This window comes from Cutaneotrichosporon cavernicola, assembly GCF_030864355.1.
Source record: "Cutaneotrichosporon cavernicola HIS019 DNA, chromosome: 3".
Lineage (NCBI taxonomy): Eukaryota > Fungi > Basidiomycota > Tremellomycetes > Trichosporonales > Trichosporonaceae > Cutaneotrichosporon > Cutaneotrichosporon cavernicola.
This window is the reverse complement of record NC_083395.1, coordinates 1,730,473-1,751,191: the sequence shown is the minus strand read 5'-3', so window position 1 is coordinate 1,751,191 and position 20,719 is coordinate 1,730,473. Positions and strand designations below refer to the sequence as shown.

The 20,719-nt window shown below is 59.7% G+C and overlaps 6 protein-coding genes across 6 annotated transcripts; 3 read left to right on the top strand and 3 right to left on the bottom strand.

Annotated features, from left to right (window-relative positions):
• Window positions 1–1,075: 1,075 nt before the first annotated feature.
• Window positions 1,076–4,318, top strand: CcaverHIS019_0306580 (uncharacterized protein; the record flags this gene model as incomplete). Its single annotated transcript, XM_060599129.1, has 11 exons — window positions 1,076–1,129; window positions 1,166–1,249; window positions 1,282–2,203; window positions 2,241–2,894; window positions 2,929–2,991; window positions 3,033–3,213; window positions 3,247–3,300; window positions 3,334–3,409; window positions 3,446–3,919; window positions 3,952–4,174; window positions 4,209–4,318. The coding sequence occupies 11 exons, from the start codon at window positions 1,076–1,078 to the stop codon at window positions 4,316–4,318; spliced, it is 2,895 nt and encodes a 964-aa protein (XP_060455853.1).
• A 207-nt stretch (window positions 4,319–4,525) lies between these two features.
• Window positions 4,526–6,249, top strand: TIM44 (uncharacterized protein; the record flags this gene model as incomplete). Its single annotated transcript, XM_060599128.1, has 3 exons — window positions 4,526–4,873; window positions 5,127–5,482; window positions 5,583–6,249. The coding sequence occupies 3 exons, from the start codon at window positions 4,526–4,528 to the stop codon at window positions 6,247–6,249; spliced, it is 1,371 nt and encodes a 456-aa protein (XP_060455852.1).
• A 1,332-nt stretch (window positions 6,250–7,581) lies between these two features.
• CcaverHIS019_0306560 (uncharacterized protein) lies at window positions 7,582–10,082 on the top strand (the record flags this gene model as incomplete). The annotated part of the gene is made up of 2 exons (XM_060599127.1): window positions 7,582–9,627; window positions 9,681–10,082. The coding sequence occupies 2 exons, from the start codon at window positions 7,582–7,584 to the stop codon at window positions 10,080–10,082; spliced, it is 2,448 nt and encodes an 815-aa protein (XP_060455851.1).
• Window positions 10,083–10,805: 723 nt separating this feature from the next.
• CcaverHIS019_0306550 (uncharacterized protein) lies at window positions 10,806–12,143 on the bottom strand (the record flags this gene model as incomplete). Its single annotated transcript, XM_060599126.1, has 2 exons — window positions 10,806–11,795; window positions 11,829–12,143. The coding sequence occupies 2 exons, from the start codon at window positions 12,141–12,143 to the stop codon at window positions 10,806–10,808; spliced, it is 1,305 nt and encodes a 434-aa protein (XP_060455850.1).
• A 627-nt stretch (window positions 12,144–12,770) lies between these two features.
• Window positions 12,771–15,086, bottom strand: CcaverHIS019_0306540 (uncharacterized protein; the record flags this gene model as incomplete). Its single annotated transcript, XM_060599125.1, has 3 exons — window positions 12,771–14,084; window positions 14,120–14,209; window positions 14,502–15,086. 3 exons carry the CDS (start codon window positions 15,084–15,086, stop codon window positions 12,771–12,773), a joined length of 1,989 nt encoding a protein of 662 aa, XP_060455849.1.
• A 1,852-nt stretch (window positions 15,087–16,938) lies between these two features.
• On the bottom strand, window positions 16,939–20,548 carry CcaverHIS019_0306530 (uncharacterized protein; the record flags this gene model as incomplete). Its single annotated transcript, XM_060599124.1, has 7 exons — window positions 16,939–17,180; window positions 17,237–17,349; window positions 17,390–18,691; window positions 18,729–18,926; window positions 19,044–19,153; window positions 19,187–19,641; window positions 20,290–20,548. 7 exons carry the CDS (start codon window positions 20,546–20,548, stop codon window positions 16,939–16,941), a joined length of 2,679 nt encoding a protein of 892 aa, XP_060455848.1.
• Window positions 20,549–20,719: the final 171 nt, after the last annotated feature.

Here is a 20,719-nt window from a genome sequence, read left to right as displayed (position 1 = left end):
TTCTTCGATGGAAGGCTTCCGTTCGTAACGCACTGAAGGATACTGTCGCCGTCTCTCCCATATTCAAGTCTCTACTCACAATACGACACAAGTGGGGTGGCTCATACTAGCCAACCTTTGCTATCACGGGCGCAGAGGAACAGTCGCCTGTGTCTACTTCCAGGCTCCGTGCCACTCCCTCCAATTCCATTTTCTTCTGGGTTCGAAGTTCCATGTGAAAGTACGACTGTCTCTGTGAAGCCCTTGAACACTTTGAAACAGAAAAAGCAGAACGTCACCCTCCCCCTTAAAAGAGCGATGATTACCGCGTGGGAGTAATCCTTTATGGGCCATGGCGAGCAAATTGAAGCCTAGAGCTTGTTAACGTACTTTGGGGGACACAAGGGTGGTCGATATCCCAAGAAGACGCAAATGGGAATCGTGCACTCTGTCACCTGAAGAGGTCGCGTACAGTAACTGTCAACATACTGGAAAGGGCCTGCAGAGGTAGAATGCCTTTGAGAAGCATCCGATGTTTGAACTCGCACTTCACCTATTCAGAGGGGAACCTAGTTGTACATGGGAAGGTGACGGGTTGGCTGAGAAACAGTAGATTGCGATCATGGTCAGTAAGAGTGTATGCCATAAGTGACAAGAGTGGAGGCTGACCACCATTTGCCACCCACAGACTACTGACGGAATCAATTCACCCCACATCCCACACCACAGCCCGTGTTGTTGCAATGCGCAGTCATCCACACCTCGATTCATCCTATTCATCCACTCGTCTACTAAAATCAACCCTTGCATGGACAGCATCCGTAGAGGCGATACCGAGCTCAACCAGTCGGTACACGCTTGAAACCCCGTCTGTGGCCCAACACCGCCTCCTCAACGCGGGTCGCTCCCAAGCCAACTCTCACATCTCTGGAGCTGGAGTGCAATCCTAGCTCAACTTGCAGTCAGCACCGTCTGGTCTTGGAACATTCCCTTCACAATCTTCCGGGCGTCTCGGCCTCTTTCCTCAACTTGCGTGGTCCATCTACGCTAATCGCGCTCCAACGCTCGTCGACCCGCTAACTGACCCCGCGCCGAGATGCTGCGGTCAGTCCAGGGGGGGCTTCCTGGGCGACCGAACCGGCCATTGACCGTGAGCTCCCTCAAAGCTTCCACGAACTAATACCAGGTCAAGTGCTCGTACGACAGCTCGACGAGGCGCGTGCAGTTCCCGAGCGCCAAAACATGCCGGCTAGAGTCGCTTAGGAGTCGAGTGAGCTACACTCAGGTCATTGTTAACGGCAGGTGGAGGAGGCCTTCTCGCTCTCCCAGTACCCGTTCTATCTCGTATACACCGACGATGACGGAGAGGAGTATCCGATCAAGAGTGAAGCGGAATTTACCGAGGCGATCGGATACTTCGTCTCGGGCGATGACAATCACAGCATCCGCGGCTCTGACCGCGGCATCGCCTTCCCAGCCCAGAAGATCACGATGAGAGTTGAGGTCGTTGTCGAGTACGACGGACCGAGCCTTAGCGATACCTCCAGTATTGCATCGCTGTCGCTGTCAATGTCGTCCGAGAGTGGGTGGAGTGGGGTGACACGGAGCTCGGCACGCAGCGGGTCGGCATCCTTCGTGTCGCGTGAGGGCACGGACTCGTGGTCCGTCGTCTCGCGCGACCGGGGTGTCCTTGCCCCCGCGGGCCTGAATACCAGTTACGGATCAAGTGCGATGGCGGCAGCGTCGTTCAGAAGCCCGGGTCACCGCACGTACTCGCTCGGCTTCGCCGACCCACCAGTCGACGCCATGGCTGCGGTGCGGGCATCGACGACCGGAGGCTCCCTCCACATACCTCCTGCACCCGAACCAAATGCCTCAGCACGGCGGCGGCCGATGCTCTCATATCACTCCGCCAATGGCAGCAGTAGCCTGCTGCGACCCACCTCAAGCTCACCACCACCGTCCGCAGTATCGCCGTTAACCGTCTCTCCCATCTCCCCCATCTCGCCAGCCGAAACCGCCATGCCGTTGAGAGAAGGTCCGTCTTCTCCATCAGCCCCAATGCTCTCGCAGTCTGAACTCGGGTCCCGGTGGTTGCGGGAACAGAGCCAGCTCGCGAGTCGAGTCCCAGTCCACGCGGTACGGCGGTACGACAGCGACAACGAGAGCCTGAGCGACGAGGAAGACATCGGCGAACTCGCATTAGTCCGCGACGAGCGGGGCCGTGAGTATATGACTGCAGATGTTAATGCTAATCGCAGGGTACTACTACTCATATCAGAGCACCGACGCCGCCTCGCTCTGGTCGCGGTCCGATGAGACCTCCACATCACGAGAACGACCGTTGTCCCGTCTCTCTGAGGCGAGCGGCGTAACTGCATCTCCACCTCTCACGGCAGAGCTCCAAGATGTGCGTCACGGACCTCCCCTACTCGCGTCGGACTGCTCGGCATGTGGCATCCGCCTCGATTACATGCGTTACGTGTGCACGACGTGCGGCGAGGGTGACATGTGGACTGTAAACGCCGTCAAAGCTCCGTTCGTGCCCCGCATCGCAAGCGAACACGAGTCAGGCTCGGACGGCACGGCCTGGGGCATGGCTACGCGGGCAGCTAGCACGTCCAGCGGTTCAGATGGGCAAACCGTACATAATGGGCGGCTGGGACGTGCCGCCTCCGACGCTGCGTCTCACGGCAGTGCAGCTTCGCCGGACAGCCTGCAGCCCTTGGAGACGGAGGGCCCAGACGGGTTCGAGGCCGCCCCGCGCGGGTACGAACTGTGTGCGAACTGCATCGAGGCGCACGGCATCACCCATTCCAAGGCTGCATCCAGAGCGGCGCGACGGCGGCGTACGGGCCACATCAGGCACGCGTTCCGCGAGAAGATCTGGGGAACGGAGGGCTGGGTGGATGTTGGTGAGCTTGAACTTCCCTTCGCGGCTGACGCTAGACTACTCGGAAGACGCAGAGTGCACGATCTGCCACGGCGCGATGTACCGCAGCTGGTATAAGTGTGAGTTTATCTGGGAATCGCGGCATTGTGACTGACATCAGGCGTGTCGTGCCCAAAGTTCGATTTGTGTCGATCATGTTATCAGAAGGTGCAAGAGATCCACCCCGCGCATGTCTTCCTCTCCATACCTGACCAACCCATTGCACGACTGCCCTTGCCGCCCCGGCCGAACGGGACGGCGGAGAGCGCACATGTGCGACATCCTGGCGCGTTCTGTCACAAGTGAGGGTGATGTTGGAACTTGCTGACGACCAGCTGCCTCCAGGACATTGTCGGCCCGCGCTTCCATTGCGCTGTTTGCCCGTCATGGTAAGCGCATTCTGATTCCTCAGCTGACCACAGGGACCTGTGTATACAGTGCGAAGGCGTCGGGGCAACAGGGGATGGATCGCATACGCCAGACCACATTATGATGAAGGTGAGTTGTTGGTGTGTCGTGTTTAAGCTCACTCAGATCCCTGTGCCCTTAGCGTCCAGCGAGGTCGAGGTTGTCAGTAGGCGTGCCCGCGATCGTTGGTTCCAGCAGGACTCGTCGACGGTGGCCGCAACACCATCCTCACGGTCAACCTCACCGACCATTGAGGTAGAGACGGTCTACGCCCCGGCGTTCCGGACCAGCGTACGCGGCCCGAGTCCTGCTTCTGGCCCACCACGGACAAACCAAGGACGGACCACGCCACGAGCAGCACCTGTCGTCGGTATCGGCGACGGCTTGGACCACAACGCACGTTGCGCCAACTGCAACGAGTGGATCATGGGACGGCGCTTTCAGTGCGCTAACTGCCCGTCGGACCCTATCCCGTACAACCTGTGCTCGATTTGCGAGCTGCGCAGCTACCGCGTGCATGACCCGCGGCACGTCTTCTTCAAGTTTGACCGGCCCGTGCACGTGCCGCTCCAAAGCCCCCATCCGCTGCTCCCCCTTCTGGTGAGTTACCTGGGCTCAACAGCTGACACAAGTACCAGCACCGCAGACCCGTTGGCAAAGTGCCGGCGACGGCTGTAGTCAACCCGCGCGATCCGACGTCGTACCTCAAGCATGTTCTGCACAGTGACACGCTATGCGACATTCACTCGGATCAGATTCGGGGCATCTGGCTACGATGCGCGCATTGTGCTGCAGGCTTTGACATCTGCTCCGAGGCTGAGGTGATGGCCTCGGTGAGCCACGACCCTACGCACGGTGAGCTTTTTTTGTGCGGCGTGGCTGACGACAGTGTTTGTCGTTTTCAAGGCACCCGTCGACATGGATCGCTTCCGCGACCTGGCCAACTTGAGAGGCGGGCACCCACGGGCTCTGCTGCAAAGGCAAGTGTATATTAGCTAGCTTGAGCTATGAGTTGTTAGTCACTTCTTAAGCGTTGTGTTTATGCGATCCACCCCTGTAACGGCACCTACCCAGCGCCTCGGCTCGCGACTCGGCGGGTCTACTTCGGCGACAACCTCAGGCACGCACTCTGGTCTTTTTCCATCGGCCCAACGGCAGTACGGCTAGTTAATCACTCAATCTACCTTCCACAATCATCCATCCACCATGAACCCTGGGTCATCTCTGCGTGCGCTGCGTGCCCCTCTCCGCCGCACCGCGTACCCGTACCGCGCGATCTCGGTCTCTGCGCGCCGCTTCAACGAGGCTAAGGAGGAGGCCAAGGACAAGAAGGACGACAAGAAGGACGACAAGAAGGACGAGAAGAAGCGCGGATGGGACGACAGCGCCGCCCCGCCCCAGAGCCCGTTCAAGGTGTTCCTTCGTGTGTTCAAGGAGGAGATTGACAAGAACCAGGGCTGGCAGCAGAATGTTGCGCAGCTCCAGGGCGATGTCGACAAGATGGCCGACAGTGAGGCGATGAAGAAGGCTCGCGAGATGTACGAGCGGACGAGGGTGAGTCCGAGCGCAGCACGAAGGTGGGGATGGAGGGGATGAAGAGGGAGTGGAGATGAGGGTGGAGAAAAAAGGTGTGGGGGGGGACTGCAAAGATGGGTGATTACGGGTGCGCGCCATTGCCGCTCCAGGCTCCTCCTCTCCTCTTACAACCCACGCACCGGTTCCCGCCCCCAATCCTATTCCAGCTCTCACCTTCCAAACCTATTCCCACTGTCGCTCTCGCTGAGCCCGAACTCGATGCTAACCGCAGATCACCAACATGATGAAGGAGAACCCGCGCCTGGCCGCCGCCGTGGAGGACCTGAAGAAGGCCGGTGTGAGCGTCAACGACGCCGTCTCGCGTGCGCTCCAGGACTCGGAGGTGCTCAGGGCGATTGCACGCGTGTCCAACTCCGTTGCCATGTTTGCCGACCACGCGACGGCGCCGATCCGTGACACTGAGGTCTACAAGACCATTGCGGCGAGCGTCGAGGAGGCGTTTGACGACACGGCCGGCTCGCACCTCCGTTACGGCGGGTATGTGGAGAAGGACGACCGCCGGAGGCGGCGAGAGGCGCGCCTCGTCAAGGCGGGGAAAACGACCAAGCGGGTGTCAGAGAACCCCGAGTGAGTGTGCCCGAGAAATAGCTAGCGGCGAGGCGAGTGGATGGTTGTCTCCGATGGCAACCCCACTCCTCTACGTTGTTGTGACATCACTGACACCCAGAGCCGGCGAGGCGCTTGTTCTCTCGGACAAGCAGGACACATCTTCGACGCGCTTCCAGTTCATCAAGGACCACCCGACGTATCAGCGCCTGCGTGAGCAGTACGAAGACTCTGAGAACCCTGCCGTCGAGACGTTCCGCTCAATGGCATCAACGATCGGCGGATGGTTTGACGAGAACGAGACGGCAAAGGTCATCCGCACGATTCGCGAGATGGACCCCGACTTTACAATGGACGGCTTCACCCGCGAGCTGCGCGAGTACATTGTCCCCGAGGTTGTCGACGCCTACCTCACGGCGGACCGGGAGAGCCTCAGGCAGTGGTGCGGTGAAGCGACGTTTAACGTCCTCTGGGCAACGATGGGGCAGTACATCAAGCAGGGGCTTGTGTCCGACTCGCGCGTCCTTGACATCAAGCACGTCGACATTGCGCAGGGCAAGTTGCTCGACAACGACGTGCCCGTCTTTGTTGTGAGCTTTGCATCCCAGGAGATCCTCCTCTTCCGCTCGGCCAAGACTGGCGAGGCCGTGGTTGGCGACGAGAACGCCGTCGAGGCATGCCGCTACGCCATGGTCCTGACTCGCGTGCCGACCGAGCTCGACAACGAGCTCACTGGCGGCTGGAAGGTTGTCGAGATGGCGCGCCGTGGCGCCCGTAGCTTCTTGTAGTTCTAGACAGCATCACGTAGGCATATGCACCATTCTTCCTCATTGCCAAACCCCTTGTGTGCTTCCGTCAAACCTTGTTGCGCCATGAGTTTGCGCCATCGATCTCTAACTTTGTCACTTGGGTACTTGCAACTTGCCCATCTCCCATCGTTTGGTCATTTTCATTGCCGCCACGGTCGTAAGAAGCCTCGGCCTCGTTAGCTCGCTAATCACTAAAGTATAAGCCATGGATGCGATCTCTTCCCGTGGCTGAATTTCTGGTACGAGATTGACAGATGAACAGATGGTCACTAAAAAGAGGGCACTCCCTCTCCCCCTCCCCCTCGGATTGTAAGGCATGTGGGGTAGCAAGAGGGATGTGACGAGAAACGAGACGGACGTCATCCTCATGTGTTGGTATCCGCCGACTGTCGTCATCAAGCCGACTCCAGCATCCATCCGATTCTGCCTGGCAGCGTGGGAGCATGGCAGAGCCTTTTCATTGCGCCAAGCCATACGAGTTAAGAATTCTGAAGAGATTTGGGCTACAAGCTAGATGCAGATTTTTACTTTCAAGTGGTCGTCTGAGGTGGGTTGAGGGTATGAGGGAAGGAGATGAGGAATGCAGGTACAAATCGTAATTGTAGACCTGTGCGTCTTGTACCTACAAAGTCAAAACGTCACTCTCTCTAACTTGTTACTTGGAGTCACCTGCCTCTTGTCACAAATAGCTCAGGTCCACGGATGAATGCAATCGGAGACTAGTCTTGCTATGGTATTGCAGTGTTGTACTCGTGACCGTAACCATTTACAAAAGAATCTTCATTCCATTCTCTCTCTATCTCTCTCTCTCTCTCTCTCTTAATCGTAGTCTTCTTGTATCATCCTCCCTATCACATCGCCTTCCTTCGCCACCACTCCACATCCCACCATCTATTACCGAGGGCGGCGATCCAGGTGTCTACACAGGCCGTCACTGCCTACCCGCTCCATCAGAGCGAGTCCATCTTATCGCCCCCAACCAAAGCTCTTCTTGCACTCCCCTGCACGTTGCAGGGATCGCCCTCTCCTTCGGGTTCCGGGTTCGGCGTACCCCGGCCGCGGACGACGTCCCACGCACCCGTGCTTCTGACGTCCAAGCCCTTATCAGACGCTCGCCACTCCATCACACCTCGCTTTCACTCCACCCCATCTCACCCCTCTCCTCCCTTCCTCTCCTCCCCTCCTCCCTCTTCACCAACCAACCCTCTCACCTCCGCATCCCCATCTCCCACTCCCGCCTCATCCCCATTCCAAACCCCCTCCCACTTCCTCCCCTTTAACCCTCGCCTCAATCCCACTCAACCCCACACAATGCTCGTACCCACCGCCCCCGTCAACATACCATCGCGTGGGCCATCTCGCGGGCCCACTCCGCCACCAGACCTCCCTCAACTCGAATGGTCCGGGTCACCCGAGTCGCCATCGCTGGCGACCCCTCAAACGCCCGCCATACGGACCCTCGTCGGTCCGCACCCCGTCGCATTGGAACCCAGCAAGCGCCACATTACGTACGCCTACGAACTACCCAGCACCTCGTTTCCCAGCAGCTACGGTGACTCGAGCAGACATCGGCGGCGGAGCAGCACCCCGTTCGCCTTCGAGCTCGGGGACGCCGCGATTGACGAGGGCTCCGAGCCCGACTCTGGTCCCACTCTTGGAGCCCCAGACCCTGCGCCGATGACGCCACAGGCAACCCCCGCCCGCGGGTCGGGAACGAGCACGCCGACCTCGCCCAGCTCGTCGTTCGGTGCAGCTATGCGCCGTCAGATAGCGCGCTCCAAGACTTCGATGCGGCAGCTGAGGGGCGACGACGATGAGGGCGAGGCCCCTCGGCAGCGCCTCAAGAGCCTCATAACCCGTCGTAGCAGGGCGCAGAGCATGACGTCGTCACCTTCACCGTCTATCATAGGCAGCGTGAGCTCCAGCGCACAGGTGAGCGTGCAGGCCTCCCTCGACATGGAGGGCTACGACGAAGTGGGTATCATGCCTGGTCGACGGGCGCGGGGCAAATCGATAGTCCAGAACGCGCGGGAGCGACTGCAGCGTCGGCGCTCGAGCTTTGCCGGGCTCCCAACGCCGTCAGTTACGCCGCCGTTCAACGTCGCGTTTACCAGCGCCGGTCTCCACAGTGCGGCACCACTGCCGTCGGACGAGATCGTGTGGGGCACATTAAGCTACCGTGCGCCACCGACGCCGCAGCCAGTAGACCACTTTGGCACCACGCTCCCGAGAGAGCTCAAGGTTGCAGTCTTCCGAACAGTCTTGGAGGACTGGGAGGCACGCGGGGGAAACGGTCGCTGGGACGGGGTAAACGGTGGACGCCGCGAGCTCGTCCGCTTGTCCAGGGTTAGCAGGGAGTGGCGTAGTCTCTGCTTCGACGGACAGCTGTGGGCCCATTGCGACTTGACGCCGTTCGTTACTGTGCTTCCCAGTGCGACACTCAGGACGATCCTCGTGAACGCCCGCGCGTGTGTCAAATCACTCTCGCTCCACGGGCTGGAATCACTCAACGGCTCGGCGCTCGTCTGCCGCAGCGAGCCCCGCCTTCCGAACTTCTCGTCGCTCGCGTCCCTCGATCTTCGGGGATGCCACTCAGTCTCCGAGATGGACCTCATCGACCTCCTTGCGCTCGCGCCTGGTCTCAAGGCGCTCAACCTCAAGGGCTCCCGCGTCGCTACCATCTACACTCTCGACGCGATCCGGAACAAGATTGACGCACTCGAGGAACTGGACGTCAGCCGCTGCTGGCAGTTACGTTTCCTCGACATTGATAAGTTTGTCGTCAGCCTCACCCTGCCGCAACGTCGGGCACTCACGACGCTCCGCGTCGCTGGCCTCCCAATGGCCTCGGGATACCTGCTGCAGCACATTCCCGACTGCGCGCCAAACCTCGAGTGTCTCGACCTCATGGGCTGCAGCTGGATAGGCATGCGTGACATGCAGGAGTACGTTGCGGCGCTCGGCGACCGTCCCAGCTCGCTCCGCCATCTCGTCATCTCGAACTGCACTGGTCTCACCCCTGAGGCACTAGAGCTTCTGGTGGACCGCATGCCAGAGATGCGCATTCTCGAGGCGGCCAACCTCGAGTCGGTCTTCTACCTCGACCCGCCACCTACTCTTTCACGTCTCGTGCGTTCGATGCCCAAGCTTGAGCGCATCGACCTCGACGGTTCGGGACGATACGGCGGTGTCGAGGACCGCCTCCTCCACGAGCTCATCCCCGGCGCATGCCGCGGCTCACCACTCGAGGAGAGCCGCCTGGTCGAGCTGCGTATCGGCAACGCCAAGTTTGTCTCCAAGGCCGCGATCATGCGCCTCATCGAGGGCCTCCCCAACCTTCTGATCTTCATAGTAGATGTGAGTAGCGGGTTTGCAGCCGCTTAGCAGAGTGGACTCGAATCTGACCACAGGGTACTGAGGCTGACGACGCCGTCATGAAGGAGTGGCACCGCCGCCACCCCAGTCCCGAGAGCATGATCAGCATGATCGACTGCTCGCTCTCGTCGGAGGCGTATGACCGGCTCGCGCCCAAAACCCGCCCTCGCCGCGGGTGGGCCGACTACCGCGGGGCGCCGTTCCGGTACACGTCCCTCGAGCTTGCTGAGCGTCCGGTCTTGCGTGCATTCTGGGCGTGGCGCCGCGTCGGAGTGCCCCTCCAGTGGCGGCAGGCGCGTGAGGCGGGCGAGCGCGAGCTAGAACAGCGCCAGCGCGATAGCGTTCCCAGTTATGACCGGTACTCGCGGCGTCCGAGCTGGTGGGCGACGCGAAACGACGACATCGACATGGAGCGCGGAGCGTGCACCATCATGTGAGCTGTATGTCTGCCCATATATACGAAGCTGTTGTATGATATTGTACAAGATGTATAAACTACTCTGCTCCTCGGGAGTGACGTGTCGTCAGTGCGAGGTCAGTGGAGTCCTAGTCCAAGCAGTGCCAATATGCGTCGCCAGACCTCCGCTCCTGTAGATAAGCGGCAGACCGAACGATCTGCGCGATCGCGAGTGCCACATCCGCCATACGACGCGTCATGCTCATGTCTAGACCGAAACCAAAATCGTCCATATCTCCCGACGCGCAAAGTATTCAGAAGAACGCTCCTGCTGGGTGTCCAATTGGGTGTAGGAAAACTGGCAAAGCATGGGCGATTTCATACTTGGCCCTCTAGACACTTTTGGAATTTTATGACCTTGAGACGGTGGCAACTGTGTGTTGAAACCGTTGAAAACCCCAACTTGCACAGTACAACAAACGCATAGCCCCAGGGCCCGCTGACAGCAATACACGTCCGGATCTTTGGGTTTACGGCTTTCCAGGCGCCTCTGTACGCCGTAGCGGTCCTCGCTGGACCATGGTTACCCAGCGCGCGTTGTCCAATATCGACGGACAGGTGTACTGTATCGCGTTTGCACTCATCCGCCACATAAACCTCCACTGCCTCTACACATTCTCTACACTGCCCTGCTCAACACTGACACTTGCTCAGACTGAACCGCGTAACCAATACATACACATAATAACTAATTCAACTTGGACTAAGGACGAGCCGCGATGTACGCCTCGACAGCGGCACGGCGGTCCTGCACCAGCCCGCGCAGGGTCCGCAGGCCGAGGAGGACACCTTGGTCCGGTCCCTCGCCCTCCTCTAACCAAGTGTGCGCAAAGTCAATAAGCCGCACAACGAGCGGGGGACACTTGTTTGCGCGGCGTGCGTCGGCCGCCGCCCCGTCGTCGTCAGAGTCCGACTCGCTCTCCTCTTCCTCCTCGTCCTCCTCATCTTCATCTTCATCGTCCGAGTTCTCGGGATTCAAGCTCTTGGCGGCAAGAGTGACGCGTTGGCGGTCAAAGCGTCCAAAAGCCGCCGCGAGGCGGTCCGCATCGCCCTCGTACACGACTAATACCGATGCGCCGACGGCACGCAGCTCAATCTGTCCCAACACCTCCTCCAGCCGACCCAGCTCAGCGTCCAACTCGACAAGTAAACGCTTGGCAAGGGGGGGAGGCAGCGCGTGGTCCTTGTACTCTGGCCCAGCCTCGCCATCGTCCGAGAGGAAGGGCAACACATCCGTGGGGAGGGGGAAGAACCGCTGGATTCCCTCAGGCAAGTCTTCGAGCTTGGCATTGTATCCGAACCCACGGGGCGTCTTGATGAAGCTTTGGCTCGAGGCGTGCCACGTCGATGCACCCGTTAGCCGCAGACCAGCTTTCCCCGTCGTCGTCTCGGCCGCTTTTTTGATCATGCGCGCCTTCTTCTCGTCGCTCGCATCGGGACCATGTAAACTCGTGCCCAGCTTGGCGTCAAGCACGCTCGGGTGTGTAAACCGATACGTGAGGTTTTCGAGGACGATACTCTCCGGAATATCTTTGGCACCGGGAACGGGCGTAATGTCGTTTCCTTGGAGCTGGCCAGTGAGGGCGAGGGTGCCGTAGAACTTGGGGAGGAAGGGCTTGAGGCCCGAGATCGGGGCCGTGCGAGGCGAAGACTGTGCGAGCTGGTAGAATGCGATCTCGCGAGGCAGGGCGGGCTGCTGTCAGCGCTGTCGATTCCGCAACCCCACCTTAATGACAAGACTGCCACTCTCGTCAACCATGACGCCGGCATGTCCGGCAACCTGGTTCGCCATCGCCGTCGCCCCCCTCGCCGCCCTAGCCAACACAGCATCCCCCCCTTCCTCAGGCACTAATGATCCAACATCAGGCGGTGGTGTACCCGTACCGACATAGGCCTTGACTTTGGGCTTTTCCTCGTCCACTTGCACAGGAACTTGGGTTGGGATAGAGGGTGCAGGGGGGAGAGGGAGGTTTGTGGATGGAGGGCTGTCGAGGTCGCCTGGACCAGGGACAGGAATGGGGGCGGGGGGAGGGGCCGTCATGATGTTTGGTGGATGGAGCGGTTTGAGAAGTGGAAACGTCTCAAGTTGCTACTCTTGTGTTGTGCTTGTGTTGTGCTTGGACCTACGGCCTACCTCCACTCTCCACTTTGTTAGCAACTTGCCAAGTGTGGGGTAAGCACCGCATCTCGTGCGAGATCGGGCGAGGGCAGCGGGACCAGATCCAGTGGGTGACGAATAAGGTACAGATAGCTGCTTTTAGGATATGATGTCATGGCAAGTCACCGGGATGTGGCACTTTCGATCAAACTTACGGGGGGCTGGAGATGCGGTATGAACAGCTAAGAGAGAATGTGACATGTCTGTGCGCGTGAGCTATGTCGTGTGGTGGTATGCACCATGCACGTTCGGTTATGTGGCATGTGGCCGTGCGTGCAGCGTCTTGGTTGATCTGCAGCATTACATCTGACTAACATTCACCGCACAATTAGAACAATTAAACCTTGAAGACGCGACACAGGGTTGCTCTCGTCAGCACACGCCCTGCGCGGCAGCAGACGAACCCTGGTCCCACGGCTTGGGGCACCAATCGGATACGAGGATAATACATGGCTGTCAACGGTGTGGTACATTACAATCAAGAGTCTAGGGATCACAAAATGGGGCAGTTCAGCGTAGCCGCGGAGCAGGCAGCGAGGGCGGTCCAGGTCGCGGACCAGGAGCGGGCTCGCGCATGCGCGGGTCACGGTCGCGTCCGTCCTCGGAGAATAGGACGCGCGACGTGCCAGAGAACGAAGATTGCGCATCGCTCTGCGCTCGCTTGCGCACCGGACTTGGCGACTGCGCGAGGTACATCATCAGCTCAGCGGCTGTCTGGTCGTCCTCTGGCCGGTTGGCCATGGCTTCCTCCAGACGCTCGTCCATCATGCGGTCCGAGTTGCGCTCGCGTTCGCTGCGGTCACGCTCGCGTTCCCGCTGCCGGTCTCGCTCCCTGGCCTCACGCTCGCGCTCAAAGTCCCGCGGCCGCCCTAAAGAGGGCTTGCCGCTGTGCGCCTGCCAGAAACCACCGCGGAACGCCGCGCTGCTGTCCATACTCGTGCCGCGGTTGCGTGTGTGGCTCGAGGCTGCGCGAAGGTCGGGCGGTCCCATTGGCGGGGGCAGTGTGCGTGGCGGGGCGCGCATGTCACCAGGCCCGGCAGCGAAGCTCTGCGCCCGTTGCCGCGGCGCATGCATCTCGCCTGGGAAGGGCGGCGGAAAGCTTGTAGCCGTCTGCAAAGGCGGCAGACGGTGTCCGTGGTGGTCGGGTGGTGGTGGGATGAAGTCACCCAAGCTCGGAAGCCGTTCATGAGATGGCATGTTTGGAGAACGGCTAGCCTCGAGCATAGAGGTTAAAGCACGCGCAGCATCGACGTCCTGCGTCGTGGGATGCTCGCGCAGGTTGCTGTGCGACTGCGATCGTTTCTTCGAAGACTTCTTCTGCCGCGCGACTGCGGGGTAAGGGTCGTTGCCGAGGAACGGCATGCCTGAGATGCTGCTCGTCGAGCGCCGGTGGGTCCCGTTGCTGTGGCCCACATTCTTGGAAGAGTGGCTCTGCGTGCGGCCGTGGCCATATCCTGGAGTGCGCATCGCAGGCGCGGTGGGTCGCGAGAGGTGTTCCTCCATCCGTCCGTGTCTGCGCGGGCTGGCGGGCGGCGGTCCACGGGGCGGCGCAATGGGCATCTGTAGTGATGCCATGCTGGGTAGCCCACCAGGCAGCGAGTGTGACGGCGTGTGCATGGTGTGCGGTGGGCGCCGGCCGTACCCCGGATGGTTGGGGAATGATGGAAGGGGAGGAGCGCCGTTCTGTTGGCCTGGCTTCGGCAGGTTCTGCCACAGGCTGTCAGCAAGCTGCCAGGGTCGCAGAGGCGAAGGAGGCTCGTAGGCGATTCCACGTCCTCCGGGAATGACAACTTGAGGGCGGCGCTGCTCAGTCAAGGGCAGGCGCTATTGTTAGAATGGTCAAGTAACAAATAGCTCACCGTTTCGATCTCGTTGATGCTCATGTCCGCCCAGCCATGGTTCGCTTTAATGCTAGCTAGCTGGAGCCGCTGCTGTAGCTGGGCCATTTTCTGCCACGTCAGTGTCATATCTCGAGAGGAATGGATGTGGAATCCATGTGTGGACGCGTGTGGAAGCACACGCCCACGCGTCGGGGCGCGTGCGTGATGCGTGGGAGCGAGACGCGCCCGCTCGCAGCATGTACGTCGCAACGGGCGACGAGGTCTCCCATAATGCAGGCGCAGGCTGGAACACTGGAACACTAGTTGGCGCTGTATGGCCGCGTCGGTCGCCGCCGACGTCACGCGGGCACGGGATGGCGCGTCCTCAAGTGAAACAATGGGTGGGGGAGGCGGTACGTACCTTTTCGGAATCAATGCGCCTGAGGAACCGGTCAAGGTCGTCGTCGTCGGTCGGCTCTGGCAGCGCGTCCGTACTCGTGCTAACGCTGCGCGCGATGCTTCTACTACTGCTGCTGCTCGAGTCCTCGTCGGGATGAGTACCGTTCGGCATGATGCCGTTCGTTGGCGCAGCCGGCCCGTGTCCGTTGGTGACAGGAGCGGGAGGGTCGGTCTCGATGGCCTCGCTGCCGTTGTTGCCGATGTTTGAGACTGGAATGGCAGCGTCGGACTGAGACGCCGTGGACTGGATTGGGGGAGTTGGAGGGTTGGTCGACAGGTGCGCCGAGGTCTGGGTTGCGGCCTGCGGCGATTGGGCTTGAGGAGAGGTGGTATGGGCCGACACCTGAGTATGAGGCGAGGCTATTGTAGGGGATGCACTGTGCTCCCGCGACGGCTCTCGAGGTTGCGTGAATGAAGAGAGCAGGGCGGTAGCGGGGCCTGGAGCAGACTGGGATTGAGATGGTTGAGAGGATTCGGTGAGTGTGACAGGAGGAGATTCCCGTTGCGGCTGGGTCACGGGAGTTGATGTGGATGTCAATTGTGACATTGTTGGCGTTGTTTGAGGTTGAGGTTGTGACTGGGCCAGAGACTGAGGCTCGACAAGGGTGGGCTGGGCCAGCTGCGGTTGTGGGGAGGAGCGCCCCGATGGACGGGGAGAATCGATATCCATGTCCTCCATGGCTCCGAGATGAGGAGTGTTGTGATTCCGAGGTTCGCGGTGGTTGTAGGAGTCAGTGGAAGGATGGGCGCACAGGAGTGACGAGGGGTGATTGTGTGAGGATGAGGTGCAATGTGCGTGGCGTTCAGCGAGTGGATAGGGGGATCGGCGTGACGCGCGCCAAAGTGAAAAAGTTGATGCTTAACGAGCAAGGTGTTCTCGGAGAAGATTGCTTGTGGTTCTGTGATCTTTTGCGGAATGAATCCGGGTTGAGAGTGACCTGCTTGATTTGTGAATAAGGATGAGTTGTATGCAAAGAGATTGAATAGGTTGTGATGTGGATGGATGGCTGGCTGGCTGGCTGGATGGTTGAGGGACGGATGGATGGATGGATGGATGGATGGATGGAGAAGGAAGGATGCGAGGCGCAAGATGGATATGCGAGGGTTGAGGGCGAGTGTGTGAAGTGTAAAGTGTGGAGTGTGGGGTGTGGGGTGTGGGGGTGTGATTGTGTGTGAGTGTGGGTACTGCAGTTGCGCGTTTGTCGACGCGCTTGAGCGAGGGGAGGGTGGCGGGCGCGCCGACGTGTTTATCCGTGCACGACGGGCCGAGGGCCGTTCGACGAGGGTCGGTATGTAGGGAGTAAGAAGATGGAGGAGGATTGACTGGATCCGTGCGAGAGACTGAAAGGGAAGAGTCACAAGGAGAGAGATTGGGATAAGATGAGGGCTGGATCATGAGTCGCGAACGACAGACCGCCGCCGTCGCAGGCTGGTTAGAGAGGAGGCAGCTGGTACAAGTAACTGGGTAACTGACAGTGGGGGGTTTACACAAGTACCCAGCTACTCAGAAGAGTAAGGAACCAGGAGAGAGAGAGAGAGAGAGAGAGGGTAGTTGAGGGAAGGGGGGAGGGTAGGGCGGAGGGAGAGAGAGGGCGCGATGAGAGGGAACCAGGCTTCGGGGAGCAACGTCGACTGGTGAAGCGCGCCCAGGCGGCAGGCGGGGGGGGGTGGGGTAGGATTTGCTGAATACCTAAGGATTGACCGGAAGCATGTCGCCTCGCGCCTGAAAGCTTTGAATTCAGGGTGTATTCCAAGGGACAGGGGTAGGGGTCAAAAGTTGTCACAGTCACGGGAAGCCAACTTGTCTCGTCGTACTGTACAATACTTCAACCTTGCAGCCACCTTAACCGCCCAATCATCCTGTGACTAGGCGTTTCTACTCATCAGGGCTTGGATAGCCATTTCAGCCACATGCAATCCAAACTCGACACAACCGTACACGCGCAGACTGATCAAATAACAGGTCGGTGCCTGTCATCAGAAAGCAAATACCCCAGGGCCGACAATATCGCGCTCTCATTATGTCTAGGAGCATGTCATTCTTCAGCCTGGGCTGGTGCCGGCAACCTTTTCCCAAGTGGCAGGTCGGCTGACCATCCAATCGTCCGTTCATCTCACCTCGCGTCGCCTGTCGCGATTTCCCGAACACCCAGATCCGGTCCACGCACAATAGCCCAAGACCCAAAGGTTTGACCCGCGTTCCCACCAATGCAGCACCCACCTTTACCACATGTCGTAATCTCCATCTCATGTCCGCATCCGCCGGCAAGCCAAAACTCCACCACTTGCCGCAACATACGTCACTCGGCGTGCCGCAGATCTCTACTCCTTTCCACCCTTCTACCACGCCACTCCCAAACACAACCTACTGGCTACTGGCCAGCCTCACGCCACAGATCCTACTGCGAAGAAGCCCCACGAATGACGCGTGCCGTCGCTGCCACGCGAAGACCTTCCGGGATGACGCGGTGGTCGTACCGGTATTGAATGGCACGGCCTGCCATGATGACCACATCCCCGTGCATCAAGGTCAGGTTGAGCACAGATGGGCTCTTGGGCGCGGCTTTGTAGCCAAGCTTGGGCCGAAACGACATAGTGGCAGGACTGCCAAGTGAGAGGGCCGCGACGACTGGTCCCAGCCCTTGGTGTCAGCGCTGCCGCAGCACCATGGCCAAGCAGTGCCAAAACGCGACTCACCATGCTCCCCGTCGTCGTGCCAGCTCATCTTCTGGCCCTCCCGATACATGACGCTGAGGACCTCGTTGAAGTCGACTGCCTCGTCAAGGACCGACGCCACGCACTCGCGAATTCTATCATCAGCTGACACAACCAAGTCATTTGACGCCTCACACGTCGAGCGCCTCCATGACGCAGTCCGGCGAGTCAGAGAACGGGTAGCTGAGCGTTTCGACAATGTATTTGTACGACGCGCCGGAGTTGATTGCAAATTGTTGCGACAGGAGCTGACCCTTGACAGCTTTAGTCTTGAGGGCGCGGCGTTGGAAGAGTGGTGACAGTGTCTGGATCGCTGCGCGCTGGTAAGCTTCCCAGATAGCGTCCGCCCGGCCGGTGGTGTCGAACATCACATGGTAAAGGGTGCCAGCTTGCGGTAACTCGTACGCAACCACTGTTGCAGAAGGGCCTGACATTCGGCTGACCGACATGGGGAGATCCGGAGAACCTTCGTCCGCCTCACCAAGTGGGTCAGCCCTGCCGTGCTTGATCCGCCAGGCCGGGACGACATCCGAGTCCGTCTGAGCCGCGACCTGGCGACCACACGCTCGACAGCTCAGGCATTCCCAACGATAGCGACAGTTGCTTCGTCCACAGATGCAGACGAAACCACGCCAGAGGGACCGGGAACCGGCCTCTTCTAGTACCTCGACCCCCGGCGCCGAGGATGGCAGAGGCGGGACGATGCTGTAAGGGAGGCTGGAGGCATCGAAAGGGGTAGGTATCACTCGAAGGAAAGATTCGTCGTAGCTGAGCCTCATGCACGGTGCAATTGGGACGATCCCAACTGCCGTCATCAGCATCCAGAACTGGGTGCACTCTGGGACGAGACAGGTCCAGCCCTCCACGTACAGCCGTGGGCTGTCGTTGGAGCAAGTTGGGCAGCTCTCGGCTGATACCCGCCATGGACTGCTAGGAGAAGGATCGTCGTGGTAGTTGGCCAAAAGATGGTCGCCAGGGAGCCTTCCGCCTCGAGATTTCGCAAGCGGCGAGAAGTACAGGTCGCCAAAGGGCGAAGTGCTGATCTCACTCGCCGGTGGCCTCGCCCAAACGTCGTGTGTGTCTCCGATCATGTGGTCGCCACTGCTCTCTCTGGCAACCCGGGGAGGCGGGTCTTGAGGCGGTGTTGGAGGGTTCACCAGTTGGGAGACCGGGACTTTGATGGCTGCGATTTGGGTAGGCTGCCCCAGCTCCTTGTACTGCGAGACTGGTGTGGGAGGCAAACGTCCGTCCTCGATTGCGACCACGACGTCATCCGGAGCAACCCACGGCTCCCCTTTTGTGAGCCACCATGGTGTACCTTGAGTATCGATCCAGTCGAAGCGAACCTTGAGGCGACGGAACCACTGTCTGTCATCTCGCGGCTCAACGCCATGCGCACACGGCTCGGCCTCGTACCAGGTGCACGAGACCCAGTACCTGATGTGAGCTCACAAGACTGCGGAAGAGGGCTTACCATCCTAACACGGCGTACGCGCAGCCTAGCTTCCAAGGAAGCAGAGCGTACCCTTCTCCCGCGAGGAGAATAATGGGCGACTGCCGCTGTGCAGCAAGAACGAGGGTATCGATCCGCGCGTCGTCTCGCGTGTGGTCCGCCGCGAGGGAGACAGAAACCTTTCCTGTCGCATCCGTGACCCGAACAGCTTGTCCACCCCTACGATCAGCGTCATTCACCTGGATGGACTGAGTACCCGTGGGAGATAATCACTCGGCCGTCGTCGGCCCAGACATCCCGCCTATTATCAGTGTTCTTAAGCAAGAGTTCGCTCACGGAGATGGAAACCCGTCAAGCAGGTATCCAAACGGCACACGCTTGCACATGTACATTCCTGACTGGAACGCGCGGTAGTACGGCAGCGCCTCGCACAGCTCCTGCCGGGACTTCTGTCAGCAGCGGAGCTGACAACTGCATACCTGAGCCCAGACTGGTGGTGCACGGGCCGGTGCTGGTAGCTTGACCGTTGGCCTTGGGGAGCGGGCTGGCTCGAGGCCTGCGACGAGGCGCATCACAGCCGCAAACGTGCTTGAACGTATACCACCGCGCGTGTCCACAATGAAGGGCCGTGTCTGCTCGGAACCTTCTTCCATCTTGACACGCTTGCTCTTCGGGGTGGCCACCTCTTTCCTCGGTTTGCCTCGTGGGAGATTGGGCTGGAGTGGGCGCCCCAACAGCGCCAACAAACTGTTATCGATGTTAACCAACAACATGCCGCCGTCCTTTCGTCTCGGCTTCTTGAACTCGAGGGGCAACGACTGCCGCTTTACTGCCTTGGGTGGAGGAGGGATATCGCTATCGGATCCGGAGCAATCCGCGTCCGTCATGTCTTCACGTTCCGGCGTCTGGATATGTTCGCTGCTGGGGTTTGCGTCTACCAGGAAGCCGTTGCTGTTGCCCACCCCGATCGTCCAGATCCGGGCCTTCTTCCGCGCCCTCCGGCGAGCGGTTGCAGTGGGTGGTGGGTAAACGCAATCGCGACCGAGATTGTTGCAGTGTTCGCAGGGCTCATTGCGATCGCATCTTCGCTTGAGTGCACGACAAGACGTGCATGCCGGCTGTAATTGAGATGCGTACTTGGTTTTTGGCGGCTCGCTTTTGGACTGCTCGACAGGCGCTGGTTTGGGCCCGGAGTTGGTACGGCGACGCTTGCGGGGCATCGGTTTGGGAGGAGGTGAGATGCTAGGAGAAGGGGATGGGGCAAAGCCAGGTGAGGGAGATGAGTCAAGTACGGTGAGAGGTGGGAAACATGAAGACGCAAAGGAAGGTAGTTCGAGTGACGGTGTGATATGCTGAGTACTGGGGCCTGGGGCTGAGGAAGGTGGGTCGGAGGAAGGTGAGGCGGAGGAAGGTATGACTGACGTATATGTAGAGTCGCGGAAACGCTGTGAATGCAGCGACCTCCTCTGTCGTATCCTCCTTGCCCCAGTTTGAGCTGGTTTCTTCTTCCCCTTCCTCGGCTGGGTCCGTCGAGCCCCAGCCCGCGCCTCGACTTCTTTCCGCGCCTGTGTCCGAAATCCACAATAGAGGAGATAGAGCACACGGAGACGGAACGGTGTGTCGACATCACCAGGCGTGACTGGACTCTCGTTTGGGTCTTCAGACTCGGACCTTGTCGCGAGCCGCTGGAACTCTGCGCCCATCCCGTCAAAGTCGCCGACAAACTGGTCGGCGAGGAAGACGACGACGGTATCGATGTCCGCGCGGCGGGGGAGGCTGCCGAATGCCGTGCGCAGAGATGGTGAGATGAAGCGCTCCGAGAGACATGCCGGCCAGGTCATGGTTAGTAGGCTTGAGGATAGTCTGGAGGATGAGACAAGCTGATAATCAAGGACGGGACAATCCCAGTCATGTGCGAGGGGAAGTGGAGGAGTGGAGGCGGGGCCCTTTGGCTACTTCCAATGGATAAACGTCTGAGCAACTCAACTCTTTGCCCTTGCCACCGACTTCAA